The 15,845-nt window shown below is 38.3% G+C and overlaps 1 protein-coding gene across 14 annotated transcripts in view; it reads right to left on the bottom strand.

The window, feature by feature from the left end:
- Window positions 1-15,845, bottom strand: part of supt20 (SPT20 homolog, SAGA complex component) — a 62,050-nt gene that overhangs the window by 3,998 nt on the left and 42,207 nt on the right. For 11 of the 14 annotated variants that reach the window (XM_072577182.1, XM_072577185.1, XM_072577181.1 and 8 more), the window contains 2 exons: window positions 13,938-13,996; window positions 1,080-1,199 (listed from right to left, as the gene is read on the bottom strand). In XM_072577182.1, coding sequence (XP_072433283.1) covers window positions 1,080-1,199; window positions 13,938-13,996 — 179 coding nt within the window. The remainder of the gene's footprint in view (window positions 1-1,079; window positions 1,200-13,937; window positions 13,997-15,845) is intronic. The other 3 variants (XM_072577188.1, XM_072577194.1, XM_072577195.1) reach the window with 1 other exon arrangement.

Below are 15,845 nucleotides of genomic sequence, written 5' to 3'. Positions count from 1 at the left end.
ATATTTATCTATTTAATTTGTTGACCACACTAGATATTAATCTATTTTAATGAAGTAGTATTATACTTCAGCTAGATTGTTTTTCAAAAATGTTTTCAGATTAAAAAGGATTAAACTTTGCAAATCTCAAATGACATGGATACTATAAATTAAGCTTGTCAATGTTAATCATAAATTAGAATATGATATTGTTTCACCATTATTGTAAAGCAAGTTTGAGTGTCTAGGAGAAAGTGAGGTCTGCAGATGCTGGAGATCAGAGTCAAGTGTGTGTTGCTGGAAAAGCACAGCAGGTCAGGCAACATCCAAGGAGCAGGAGAATTGATGTTTCGGGCCAGAGCCCTTCATCAGGAATGGGGGGGGCCGGCAAGAGAAAAAATGGGAGGAGATGGGGCTGGGGAGAAGGTAGCTAAAAGTGCAAGAGGAGGATGGAGGTGGGGGTAAAGGTGATAGGTCAGGGAGGAGGGTTTGAATGGATAGGTGGGATGGAAATTTGACAGGTTGGACAGGTAATGAGGTCGGTGCTGAGCTGGATGGTTGGAACTGGGGTAAGGTGGGGAAGGGGCATTGAGGAAACTGATGAAGTTCACGTTGATGCCTTGGGCTTGAAGGGTCCCAAGGCGGAAGAAAAGATGTTCTTCCTCCAGGCATTGGGCGGTGAGGGAACGGTGATGGAGGCGGCAGAGTGGGGTGGGGGAGTTGAAATGTTCGGCCACAGGGCAGTGGAGTTGATTAATGCGGTGTCCCAGAGATGTTCTCTAAAGCGCTCTGCGAGAAGGCGTCCAGTCTCTCCAATGTAGAGGTGACCGCATAGGAAACAACGGCTACAATAAATGACGTGTGGAAGTGCAGGTTTAAATTTTGCTGTCCATTTTATAGAAAAGGTCAAGGAACATCATATACTGGAAAGTGTGTAAGAGGAATATTCCAGCCCTAGTAGCTTTAGTTTTCCCATATTTTAAGATTTACATTCTTGTCATTTCAAAAGCTGCATTCACAACTGCATGGTTCAGTTGTGTTTTGCAACCTGCTTTTAGTGAGTCAACTTTCTAGCTTTGTAACATGTAAAGAAAATGCACCTGTTCTCCCTGCTGTTGAGGGCTGGAGATTGCAGACTGCTGGGATGACTGTTGCTGAGAAAACTGGGGGAGCTGTTGCTGCTGTAGTGGATTGAAGATCACTGGCGGGCAACTTGAGAGCTGGGATAGGATTAAAAATGTAAAATAAAGACAAAACGACTATCTAAATTTGGATTACACTGTATTATCCTTAGAACTACATCTCTTTTTTGGCCCAGAGGCATTTTAAGAGCTTACAGAGAGAAACATTCATTATCATTTTTCAAAGTCTATCTGAAAATGAAATAAGGCCATTAAGAAATTTTAAATGCATTGCTTTTGAAAAAAAGTCATGGTGACAAGGGCATAATTTTTCCCATCTCGACATGGCTAAACTTGCTTAGTGAATTCAGAAAACATTAGGAGCAACCACAGTGTGGAGTTACATTTCGGGTAGCACAGTTAGGAACAGCAGGTTAATCATTTTCCCCACTTGGCAATCCAAATGACGGAAGTCAGTTTCATAAAGTATCAAGATTGTGTACGATCTCATTTGCTAATCAACATCCTACCCCTCAACAGGATCCTGTGTTAACTTTGTCTCTGTGGATTCAAGTATCCATGTTCAAATTGACACACTGCCCAGATATTTCACTTAGGAGAAGGGATGCACTATCTCACAGCTCTTGTGTTGTCACAGGTTACAAACAAAGTTAAAAAGGTGATGGATTTCTTCAGGGTGGTATTTCATTTTCCTTGGTGAAATATCTGAAGTTTCACAAGTTGGCGATAATGGGAGGACTTGTAATTCAGCCATTGAGACATGTATGAATGATACTTAACAGCTTTGCTGAGAATTGGATTGCCTGGAATTCTCATATGTGTAGATTTGATTTAACCTCCTGCCCCCAAACCCTAAAGGGTACTGAAAGAAATGTAATCGGGTGGCACTCCAACTGCAAGCCAAACTTTCAAAACCAATATTTTCATCTGTTAGACCCTGAATAGAAATGCGTTGACTGCTGGAAATCTGAAATAAACACAACAGGCTATATGACATATTACACACACAGGGAGAGAGAAAGAGTCAATGATGATGATTTTTGATCCTGGTTCAGGCAGACCTCCCATCTCAATGTGTCGGCAATCTGGATGGATAGGCTGCCAGTTCCTGAGGTGGGCAGAGCACGGAGCCTGTCTCAGTGCTCCAGCACTACAGCCAAATATTGAAATATTCCATCAGCACTTACCTTTAATCTCTCAGATTCTCTATGCCTCACCAAAGCCAATCCATGCCACCTAAAGATCTCTACTCAACTCTCATAGCCACTCGTGCTTTATGTCAGTCTATGCCACTTTACTCATTGCTCATGGCTGCTGACTCCCTAGGTCAATTTAGTGCCTACTTCCACCCACCATTCTTTGATGGGCTCATCTATGGCAAATGGAATTAAATCAGGTAAATGTGAGGTGATGCACTTGGCCATTGGAACTACTGAGATTCAGAGGGACCTTGGTGTGTATGCACAGTGGTCCCTTAAAGTATCAGAATAGGTGGTTAAGTGGTTAAGACAGCATATGGTATACTTGTCTTTATTAGTTGAAGCATACAATTTGAGAGCAAATTGATTATGCTGGAACTGTATACAATGTTGGTTAGGCCACTGCTAGAGTAGTGTGTGTAGTTCTGGAATCCACAGTAAAGGAGGGAAATGATTGCATGAGAAAGGGTACACAGATTTACCAGGATGTTGCTTTGGGGGCTGGACAGTTCCAGCTATGAAGAAAAATTGGACAAACTGGGGTTGTTTACCCAGCAACAGAGGAGATAGACAGGGGACATTAATTGAGATGTACAAAATATGTAAGGCTTGCATAGGGTAGACGGGAAGAAACGTTAACTCTTGATGGAAGGATCAATTTGGGAGGGATGTTGCATTGATTTAACATAAAAGGCAGAAGATTTAAAGGAGACATGAGGAAGATCTTTCACCCAGAGGGTGACAGGAATATGCAACTCTCTGCCTATAAAGGCAGCAGAAATGTTCATAACATTTAAGAAGTATTTAGATGTGCAAATCACATATAAGGCTATGTGCCAAGATAGAATAGTTCAGTGGCTGGTTTTGACCAATACAGTTGCAATGGTCCAAAGGACCTTTTTTCTGTGCTGTAGATCTCTATGACTGCAAGGTGAGACTTGGATATCTTCAACATTTTCATCATGGGAGGGTCTCCTCATGGTGAAAAACTAGGCCACTGTTTCAGATCTATGTCCTTTCATCAGAATGCAAGAAGTTTTGAGCAAGCAAAAGGGAGATGGTAGGGGAAAAACAAAATGGAAAGTGTATGATAAGATTTGAGAGATTAATGATGAAACATTTCATGATATAAGGTGCAAGGCCAAATGAATTGGTTCTGGTATGAGTGAAGAGATGATAGATACAGCTAGAAGAGATGTTAATTGTAGGATTATGAACAGTTGCCATTCAAAAACAGAGAGTGTTAAAAAAAAAAGCAAGGAAAAAGAAACTAAAATAGGGCAGAGTTAATGATCTAAAACCGTCACATCCAGGAAGTTGCAAAGTGCTTACTCAGAACACTGAGGTGCTATTCCTCAAGCTGGGGTTGAGCTACATCAGAACATAGCACGACGTTGAGGTCAGTAATGTTTGATTGGCAGCAATGTGAAGGTCTAACATAAGAAGCAAGTGGTCGCTCAGGGTTATGTTTGTGAACAAATTGGAAGTTTTCAAACAGCTTCATTGGAACACTGAATGAGCTCAACCGAGGTACAACACCTGACATGCAGTTTACAGGATTAAATTATGCATGATCATATGACTAAAACACTGAAAGCTTGCTAGGATATGTGGAGCTTTCTTCATTCTATCCCAGCAAATTTTCTTTGTAATATTTATTAAAATATATTTTGTTAGGCAGTTTCAGCCTTTTTGAAGCAGTGTCCAAAAACACATCTAACATGTCAGATCAGAAGGAAAGTCTGATGGAGAGTTAAATGGACAGCTGTAGTGTTAGGGTTATGTTTGTAGCTTGGACAGAGATGATTTGCAAAGTAGTTACCCATTCTATTTGCTGTCTCCAACAGAGAGGCTATTTCAGGAGTAATTCTAAATTTAAAGAAGAACAAGTTTAATTGTTAATAATTTGGGACCTTGGATATTAAGGGAAGAGCATGTGTTGCATCTCCTCACTTACACGGTAAGGTGTTACGGAAGGGGAGGGTGTTGAGGATGACAGTGTCCCCTGTCAGCTGTCTGAAGGGGCTGCTCTCTACATAATTCCCTGGTCTACTCCTTATTTACTCTCTCTCTCTCTCCCCTTTTCCCACAGTACAATTCCATGCAAATCAAAGAGATGTAAAAGCTGCCTTTTATCTCCTCTCTTCCCACCATCATTGTCTGAAACACTGCTTCCAGATGAAACAGTGATTCACATATTTTCAAATGAGCACTGCATTTACTACTCATGACATGGCTTCCTCAACAATGAGACAGCCAAATGCAGACTTGGTGACCACTTTGCAGGATACCTCCAACCAGCTCACAAATCTGAGTTGCCTCTTATGTTAATTCTCCACCTTCTTCGCACTCTGAACTTTCTATCCTGAGCTTCTTGCTGCATCCCAGTGAATTCACGAATTTTAAATCATAACTCTGCCTTTTCATTTTCTTTATATTTTTTCCTGTTTGCTTTACCTTACACATCTTTCTTCTGCTAGCTATTCATAATTCTGTTTCACAGTTTTTCTAGAAATATCTTTTACTTCTTGACTTGCCCCATCATGACTCCCTTCGACTTGTACTATGACCATTTAGACATTTAATCTCTTACACATTCCACATGATCACAGACTTTCCTTTTTGTTTTTTTTCCCATCCTCTGAGCTTTTATTTGCTTAAATTTTACTATATTTCTAACTTTTCCCAGTTCTGATCTACAGTCACAGGCCTAAACAATAATAACTTATCGTTTCTCTAATGCTGCCAAACCTATCGTGACAAGTATGCAGAGCTGAGCTTCAGAAAACTTAAGTAGATCTTTTGAGAAAGGGAGAGATTGTTAGCTATGTTTTATAATATTGAGAGCTTTTAGGATTGCTCACGTCTCTCTTTCACTCATTAGGCAATTGCTTCAATTTATTCCACTCCTTTGCCAATTCCCCACAGCTGTGCAAAGTTTTCCCCTCATCAAATAAATTTTTGAAAGTTATTGTCCAAGCTGTTTCCCCAATATTTCACTCAGTGCACAATCATATAAATCATAAAACGTTTTACCTAATATCAACTCTCATCTTCCCTCTGGTTTCTTTGTCAAATACCTGAAACCTGTATCCTTTAGTTACTTATCTTCCACTCCTGGAAACAGTTCTTCCTTATTTACTTAACAAAACCCTTCATGATCTTGAACACCTCTGTTAAATCTTCCCTTCTAAAGTTCTACTCCATGGGAAACAACCTCAGTTTCTCTTGTCCCTGCATCTTTGCACCATTCCAATAAATTTCTTCTGTACTGTTTTGGAGAGTTTGAAATTCTTCCTAAAATATGATATCCAATTTTTACATAACATCACAGCTGGGACCCAATCAGCCATTTTTAAAGGTTTTGCAGAATCTTCTTGCATTTGTACTCCATGGCTGTTTGTAAAGCTAAGGATGAGTCTTTGTTTTAACAATAGCTTTCTCAATTTTACCTGCCATCCTAAAAAAAAGGTATGTATACCCTAGATCTCTCAAGAACACTCACTAGAATATTACAACCTAGATTTATTAAACAGTAAATTTGATTATATATTAGAGAAGCTAATGCAAACACAACAAATCTATTACATTTCCGGACGGTTTTTTGAATGCAAAGCAGAACAGTGTAGAAGATCAGTGTACAATATTTGGTTCCATCAGTTGACATGTCCAAAAATGTATTGTTCTGCAAAACAGAATCGAATTTATTGAAAAGGCTGGTTGATCATTCAACCTCAAACCTGCTACACCATTGAAGTAGACCATGGTTGATTTTCTCCCTCATATGACATCTTTATGCACTATCCTCCGATCACTCACATCTAGCATGTTCCAGTGAGATCATCTTTCTTTCTGCTAAACCTTTGATTCTTGAGGAGAGAGTTTCCAGTGTCTGTCTGATGAACCTTTGTTGAACACCGTCTATGGCAACTATACCTTTCCTTAGGTAATGAGGCCAGATCTGCACACAATATTTCAGTTTTTGAGTTATCAAGACATTACACATATGAAGGGCTTACATTCCTGTTGAAGGGCTTATGCCTGAAATGTCAATTTTCCTGCTCCTCGGATGCTGCAGATCGCTGTGCTTTTCCAGCACCACACTCTCAACTCTGAAAACCAGCATCTGCAGCCCTCACTTTCTAAGCAAATGAAGCAAGACTTCTTTACTTCTGTACTCATATTCTCTAGCAAGAAAAGGCCAACATATCGTTTACCTTCCAAATCATCAGCAAAGAGACTCTGGTCCCTTTGGACATCAGCATTTCCAAATGTCTCATCATTAAAGAAATACTCTGCATTTTATAGTTTTCCTACTAAAATGGTTAACTTCACATTTTTACCCATTATATTTTGTCACCTTTTTGCCCTTATAGCACTGTGGATTTACCTAGACTATGATTACAGTGGTTCAAGAAGGCAGCTCACTACCACCGTTTCAAGGACAATTACAAATGGGCTTAGCTAGTGATATCCGTATCCCATGAATGAATAAATCCACTTGAAGCTTCTTTGCATTCTCCTCACAATATACATTTCTACCTAGTTTTTGCCATCAGCAAACTTAGAAATCCATTTATTCTTATTGCTTTCCATCTGTTAACCTGCCAGTATATGATCTGAAATCCCTTGAGATCAAAAATAAAAACAGAAATTCCTCGAGAAACTCATCACGTCCAGTAGCAGCTGTACAGAAAAAGCAGAGCTAATGCTTTATGTCTAGTGACCCTTCATCAAAACTCTTGGGGTTCTGAAGAAGGGTCACTGGAAATGAAACAGATGTTGCCAGACCTCCAGCAATTTTTGTTTTGGATTTCCAGCATCCGCAATTCTGTTTTCCCCGCCCCCTCAAATTTTGTTTACTAACCTCTAGAACAAAGGAAGGTATGTTAGAAATTAAAGCATTTTCAAAAGGAATTCAGATTGAAGAAACAACATTACATGATCTTTCTCCTGTCATCAGTACAAACACTCAGTTCTTCACATCAGGAATATGTTCACAACAAAGATAGATGAAAGGTAGGTGCAACTTTTAAGTGAATCAAATCCAAAGGACTGTAGAGAATAGGTAGTTTCTGAGGATCGACATGGAATTACACATACAAAATATACATAAAACACATATGAAATAAACAAATGCCAATCAGCAGTGAAATCAGTATTCAGAGTGAAGTAAAGTGCTATCATGTCAAGTTAATTAATGCCAATTAACAGCATTAAATGCATAGTATTGGAAATTCTTGGTCTTCACAGGCAAAACCAAATGCTTAAAAACATGTGTATACTTTGCTGTTGAACTCCCGTTCTTCAAGTTGGCATTTGCCACAAGTTTGGATCATACGGTCAGAAGAGCCTTGCAACTCGCTGCAGTGCACCTTTTTTGGGTACATGGTGCTGCCACCTTGTGTCAATGGGGAAGGGAGTGAATGTTTAACTTGGTGGACATGATCGCAATTAAGTGGGTTGCTTTGAACAGGGATGATGTCAATATTATAGAATCTTATTGGAGCTGCATCTATCCAGGCAGTGCAGAATGTTCCATTACACTCCTGACTTGAACCTTATAGACTGTGGCAAGCTTTGGCACGTCAGGAGGTGAGTTATTGGGCACAGACTTCCCAGCATCTGATCTGCTCTTAAGACTTCTGCAGCTGACCAGCTGCATAATTTCTGATCAATGGTAACCTCAGAATAACAGTGGGAGATTCACTGGAGGCAATGCCATTAATGTTAAGGAAAGAAATTTCTTTTGGGAGATGGTCATTGCCTGACACAGGTGGTGCAAATCTTACTTGCAACTAATCTGCTCATACCCAAATGTTGTCCAGGTCTTGTTGCATGCAGGCACAGACTACTTCAGTATGTGGTATTACAAATGGGATTGAGCACTGTGCAATTATGTATCCACGTATGACCTTAGGAGGGAGGGAAGGTAATCAATGAGGCAGCTGAATATAGATAGATAGATAGATAGATAGATAGATAGAACATTACAGTGCAGTACAGGCCCTTCGGCCCTCGATGTTGCGCCGACCTTTGAAACCAATAAATATAACTGAATACTTCCCTGAAGAACACCTATAGATGCTCTGGGTTGAAATGATTGATCCTTAACAATTGGAACAATCTTCCTTTGGACAAGGTCTGACTCTAATCTTAACTTTAACTAGTAGAGAATTTCCCCTCAGAATCACAGTTCTGTTACAGTACAGAATCTCTGCATGAGCCCAATGTCAATCGCCTGTCTTCTGTCCTAATCCTGCACATTTTCAGATGATGGTGTAATTTCATTCTGAATATTTGAATTAATTTGCCTCCACCACAATTATGAGGAAGAGATAGCTAGACCTTAATCACTCGCTGTATGAACATTTTCCTTTCGTATCTCTTTTGCTGCTTCCTTTTGTATCTCTTCTGCTGCTTCCTTTTTAATCTACCCTTACACATTCTCAACTGCGCCTTTAATAGAAATGATATTTCCCTATCTAACCTGTCCAAACTCCTCATGATTTTGAATACCATCACCAAACCTCCTCACAGCCACATATTCTTTAAGGAAAACAGTTCTAAACTTTCCAATCCACCTTCAAATTCAAGTTCATCATTCCTGCAACATTATCATGGATCCTTTTAGCAATCTCTCCAAAGCTCTCATAACCTTCCTAATGTGTGGCATGCAGAACTGGATGCAATAGTCCTAATTGTCATCAACTGCACTTTTATTAGGCTTACTTGATGCCTCGGTCAAAGGCTGCCTTGATGTCAACAGCATCTCCTCTCACCTCACCTTTGGAATTCAGTTTTTGTAATGAGTCTGGAGCTTAGTGGTTCTCACAGAACAGTGACAATTGATGAGCAATTACTGAGTAAGTGCTGTTGATAGCACTGTTTGTGACATCCTCCCATTACTTTGCTGAAGATTAAGAATAGACTAGTGGTGATGATTGGACTTGTCCTGTTTTCTGTGAAGAGAACATATCTGGCAATTTTCGACATTGTCAGAAAGCTGCTAATGTTGTACCTGTAATGGAACAGCTTGGCTAGATGCATGAGTTGGAGCACAAAGTTTTCAACACTACAGACAAGATGTTATCAGGAACTAATGCTCAGAGCGTTCAAACTTTTATCATCATCATGTGCAATGAATTGAACTGGTTTATTACTGGGGCCTTTGATGCGGACATCCTGAGGAGGAAGGGAGAGATGGAGCGTCTACTTGACACTTCTGGCTGAAGATGGCTGAAAACACCTAAGCCTTGGCTTTTGCATTACGATGTTGAGTTCTACTTTCATTTTAAATATATTTCTGTTTGCGCCAAAGTTTGATGTGCAATTATTATTCTTCAAGAAAATTTCACTTTGAGCAAAAGCTATTTTTGAAAAGCACAAGGAACTTATAACACTTTGATAAAAAGGAACCATTATAAGTGACTCTTACTAAATTTTGAAACAATTAGATGCATTGCTATGTGCCAATAATGATTACATATCAAAAACAGTCATCATATTCCTTCTGTGCATGTATACATCTCTGCTTGTAAGTTATGTAAAAATTCTTTAAGATAACACATTATAGAACCTTTCAAAGATATACTCTGAATTAAAACGTTACACCTGCCTGCACAGCATATCACTGCATCATCCCAAAAGGGACAGAGTTTTTATTTAATTAGTGGCAGTCAGGATAATAATCATTACCTTAGACAGGAAACAATCATTCAAGTATTTACCACTTTGAGTTCTCTGTCTCAGTTTTAAGGCTTTATATGCTAAATGTTTATAATAACATCATATGCATAGATATGTGTGTATATATGCACAATCTGTCTGCGAGTGTTATTCCGTTGTTACAGCTATGCAGGATATTAGTGAATGCTTTCAAATATGTGTTTATTTTTGAATGATTGTTCAAATATTTGATGCTGTACCACAGACATGGTCTTACTCAATTAACTATTCATAAACTTTAGAACATTTGCCTTAGAAATTTTTACTATTTTCAGATGGTAGTCTTCCTCATATTAAAAGACAATTTTTTTTGTTAGATGTGACAGCATGACCAAAATAGAAATGATGCAAGAACAGAAACACACTTCCATACTATGAATTTGACTGGCACAAGTCCAAGCTGGAATGGAAATGCAAAGTGAAGATTGAGTGGTGTTGTACAAGTACAGAAATACATGGACGTACGCCTAAATGGTTTTCCAAACAAGTTGTGGCAAAATGTTTGTAAAAACTGCATGAAGGATTTTGAAAGCACAAGATGCTGAAGCACCACAGCATGTGTCCTGAATTGTTGGATCAAGAGTATCAATGCGGGTTGCTACCTCAGTGTTAAAAGAAAATAATGGCTTAAATCAAATCAAATTATTATACAATCTTCTTAGCAAGGGACTAGTTGCCATAAATTAGTGAAATTAATAGTTTAATTGTCAAACTAAAATAACATAATAATACACAGCAACTTAATTAATAAAAAGTGATCCATAGCATTTCAACTTTAATCTGTTCTTAGTGCATAGTATTTTAGTTTTCATGTTATGTTTCTTGTATTTGTATGATTAAGGCTAACTAAAATTATTTGATTCTGCATCTGTCTCATAATTTCAATTTAAAATGACTAACGCAGTTATTGCAATATGGTTTCGGAACCTCAAATCAGTTCTAAGGCAGCATTTCTCTCTTAATTACCAACAATTCTGGTTTGTACATGAATGTGAATTGTAACTGCCATTGTTGGGTCCCTTCAATAATTCTAAATTATGCACAATACATCTAATAGGAGGAGTACAAAGCTTTTTCAATTTATTGTATTAATCAAGAGGAACAGACTTGACTCATCTTACTTTAGTCATTAAATTAACTCTCTTACTTTTAGGAATGCTAAAATGTTGTTTGAACAGCTGAACTTGAACTGGACAGATATAGTTTCTATCAAGATAAAGTTATGTTTTGCTCAATAAAGATTAACGTGGCACATAGGATCTCAATAACAAAAGTAAAAGCAATATAGTTAAGTTAGTTGCATGATTTATTCATTTGTATGCATTATAGTTGGGCCTGATATAACATGATGTTTCCAATCCTGTGATATTAGAAAATCACATAATAGCAGCACCATTTAAATTAATGGGACTGAAATCGTGTTATAGCCAATACAGGTAAGGAAAGTTCGCATTCTACAAATAATGCTCTAAATTCTTCAATTGCATTACAGCCAATTCGTGTTGAAGAAATGCACGTTTCAGCAGAACCGACTACATTTGTGTTTATTGTCCTTGAGAGAAGATTGATGTATTCAAAACCCTGAGAGGAGTGGACAGATTTGCCCGGGCAAAATTGCCTCCAGTGGTAGAGAATCGAGAACGAGGGGGACAAATATGTTAGTTGGCAAAGAAAAAGCAATGCAGACATGTGCAGAAACTTCTTCACAAAATGACTGGTTAAGTTTGCTGCCGAAACATGTGATGGATGCAAGCTTAATTGAGGCATTAAAGAGAAACTGAATCATTCTTCGAAAAGGAAGGACGTGCAGGGCCATGGAGAGAAGACCAGGAACAGCACAGATGAATCACCCTTTGGAGAGGCAGCACAGACAGCTCAGACTTTTTTTTTCAAATAATTTCTGATAAAACGCATACATCTTGAAAAGCATCCATATTACAGAAGAGGTGATGATGGAATTCTTAGAATGCATAAAGGTGGACAAATCGCTGGCATCTGATCAGGTGTATCCTAAAACTTTGTCAGAAGCTCAGGCCACGCAGTGGCAGATTGAGTTTAATTTAGACAAATGTGAAATATTGCATTTTGGTAAGGCAGAACTTATACAGTTAATGGTAGGACTCTGGGAACATGTCACTGAACTAAAGGACCTCTGGGTGCAGGTGCACAGTTCCTTGAAAATGGAGTCACAGGTAGACAAGGTAAAAAGAAGGTGTTTGGAATGCTTACCCTTATTGTTCAATGCATTGAGTATAGGAGTTGGGATGTCATGTTGTAACTGTACAGGACATTGATGAGGCCACTTTTAGAATACTACGGTCAATTCTGGTCTCCCTACTATAGGAAAAATGCTGTTAAACATGAAAGAGTTCAAAAAAGATTTACAAGGATGTTGCCAGGGATTGCAGGGTTTGAGCTATAGGGAGAGGCTAAATAGACTGGGAGTTTTTTCCCTGGATTGGCAGAGGCTGAGAGGTGACCTTATTGAGGTTTATAAAATCATGAAGTACATGGAAAGGGTCAATAGCCAAGGTATTTTTCCCAGGGTAGGGAAGTCCAAAACTAAAGGGCAAACGCTTAAGGTAAGAGGGGAAAGATTTAAAAGGGACCCGAGGAGCAATTTTTTTCATGCAGAGGGTGGTGCATGCATGGAACGAGGTGCCAGTGGAGGTTGTGGAGGGGAGTACAATTCCATCATTTAAAAGGTTGGTTACATGAATTGGAAGGGTTTAGAGGGAATGGGTCCAAATACTGGCAAATGGGACCAGATCAGCTTAGGAATTCGTCGGCGCGGCCTAATTGGATCGAAGAGTCTGTTTCCATTTATCCGTGCTGTATAACTATGACTCTATAATACATATGTATACACAGTGCTCTCAATCAGAGTCACATTTTAGCTTAAATTATAGCTTTAAAGAAAAATAAATGATTATTTAAAATAATTTATCTTCAAACTTTCCTGGTGACACTGAAACGTTTAAGAATCCTTACTGCAGTAAGCATGTTATTATTGCATAGTCTGAACTATAGCTTATGTCACATATGGCCTACAAATCTGTAGTTACTTTCCCCCTGGAATCTGCTACCAATGTTTTACTGTTCTGATTTCCAGAGTTACTGTTTACATGGTTGGATTTGCCTGCAGTTTATGGCAGTTAGAAAGCTTTTCATTCACTGATGGAGCATTCTAACAAATGAAGGATAACTATTTCCTCAAATAATTTGTTCATCATTAATTCAGAGTTCCTAAATGGTAGCAACAAATATTAATGTTATAACGGAATGTCTGAATTTAATACAGACCTGAGCTATTGCAAAACAAAAAGCGTACATAGCAGTTTTGATTGGGAAAGGAATTGTGCCTAACAGAGAACTATCTATAATGTCAACTAACTTTGATGTTAAGAAAGGCATTTTGATGTTCCAACCTTTGGAAAATTTACATAGCAAAAACTTCAATTGCTCAAAGGCATGATACATATTTTGCCTTAGTTATTAAAAATCAATTTTGATTTAATTGCTATTAGAGGCCGGAATACTGTGGAGAAGAGGAAATTGGGGCTAAAATGGAGATTCTATGTCTCTATGTAAAATGAATCCTGTTCAGTTTGCACTAACAAATATTCAAATCAAAGTAGCTGTGAGATTGATATTCATGTTGTTGCTGTTTGGAATTCTTAAGTTCAAGTTGTGGGCTGAACTTGAGCAGAATTTAAACTTGACATGCCATTATAAACATGCATGTTCCATATTTCAAAAATACACTGGGTAACAAACATGAAACATCATAGGCAACTGTTATCTCAGAACCAGGGCAGGGAAGTTGACTTTAACTAACAATGAATTCAAATAATACAGGATACTCTATTACAATCGCAATGAATCCTACCTGAAGCAAATTCAATGGTCGGAAACCAGGAGAATTTTTTAAACCAACAAATGAACCACCTATAAGGAAAACAATGACATATTATTTTCTGTGAATAGTAAATCATTTGGTTCAAAATCACTATTTTTGTTCAGGTAAAAGAATTTAAGCGTATCTACATATCTGATATTTGCAATGCATTCATAATGTCACATTTCCAAATAGATTAACATGTCTTGTATCTAGTATATAGTAACACTACTCCAGAGCAAAATATCCTTTTAAAGGAAAAGTCCTGTTGCTGTCCTGGAGCCTACAAGCAGATGCAACTTCTATGATGAAATGAGACAATTTAAAAGTAGCCATAAAATTAAGAATAATACACATATCCCTGCTCTAAATGCCATGATCAACACCATGAACAATTCGCTGCTTTTAACATTTGAGTATGCACAATAATATTGCAGCTACACATTTATTAACATATTGGGACACAAATTAAGTGATCGTCACTTCTGATTTTGAGCGCTCATTACACTAACAAATGTGTTGAAGTGTTACGCTTCTTGACACTAAAATCTCATGTTTAAGATCTCCAACAAATATGAAAAACAAAACAATGATAGCCAAAAAAAAATCTGAATTCAGATTTTGGTCATAATAAGATTAAAATTTTAACCTAACAACTGTGTCAGTTTAGACATGTTATGCAATCTGACAAAGGAATCTGAACAGATTTGATAGCATCTTCAAACTGCATCATTGGCAGGATCAAGTTATAGCACTTCATTTCTGATTTTATTTAGTGCAGATTGAATTTTATTTTGGCTAAGTTAGAAAACATAACTTTTGGATTATTCAATTTCAATACATTCCACATGCTTCATTAGATTGGATTCCATACAGTATGGAAACAGGCCCTTTGGCCCAACAAGTCCACACCAACCCTCCGAAGAGCAACCCTTCCAGACCCATTCCCCAACATTTATCCCTGACTAATGCACCAAACACTCTGGGCAATTTAGCATGGCCAATTCACCTAACCTACACATCTTTGGACTGTGGGAGGAAACCATGCAGACATGGGGAGAATGTGCAAACTCCACACAGTCGCCCGAGGCAGGAATCGAACCCGGGTCCCTGGCCCTGTGAGGCAGCAGCGCTAACCACTGAGCCACCATGCTTACAAGTATCAGATGATTATCCATGTTGGCAATGAACTTTTTAAGAGGTGACAGAGAGGTTGATGAGGACGATGCTGTTTCATGTGGTGGATACAGACTTGCCAAAGACCTTTGAAATTGTGCTATGCAACAGACTTGTGAACAAAGGTGTTGTGGACGTAAATCGACACTAGCAGATAAGAAACCAACTGAGTGACAGGAAACAGGTTAGTGGTTATTGGATGTATTACATGATGGAGAAAGGTTTGAAGTGAAGTTCCCTAGGTGGGGTGTGCTGGGCCCCTTGCTCTTCTAATAATGTATTAATAACACAAACCTTAGCTTACAGGGCACAATTCCAAAGTTTGTAGATGATATGGAACTTGGAAACATTATAAATTGTGTTCAGATTGCGAAGAACTTCAGAAGGACATGGACAAATTGGGAGAATGCACAGACAAATGGCAGATGAAGTTCGATGCAGAGAAATGTAATTAATTTTTGCTGTCAGAATGTGGAGAGACAACATGAAGTAAAGAGTACAAATCTATAGATGAATTGAGTGGAGTGAACAAGGCATATGTTTGCATAGATCATTGAATATGGCAAGAAAGGTTGAGGATGCAGTTAATAAAGCATACAGTATCCTAGGCTTTATTAATTAGGGCATAGAATGCAGGATAAGGAGTTTACGTTGAACCTGTAAGACATTTGTTCAGTCTCAGCTAGAATACTGAGACCAATTCTGGGTGCCACACTTCAGAAT

Source organism: Chiloscyllium punctatum, chromosome 9 (assembly GCF_047496795.1).
Source record: "Chiloscyllium punctatum isolate Juve2018m chromosome 9, sChiPun1.3, whole genome shotgun sequence".
Lineage (NCBI taxonomy): Eukaryota > Metazoa > Chordata > Chondrichthyes > Orectolobiformes > Hemiscylliidae > Chiloscyllium > Chiloscyllium punctatum.
This window is presented reverse-complemented; position numbering and strand designations above follow the sequence as displayed.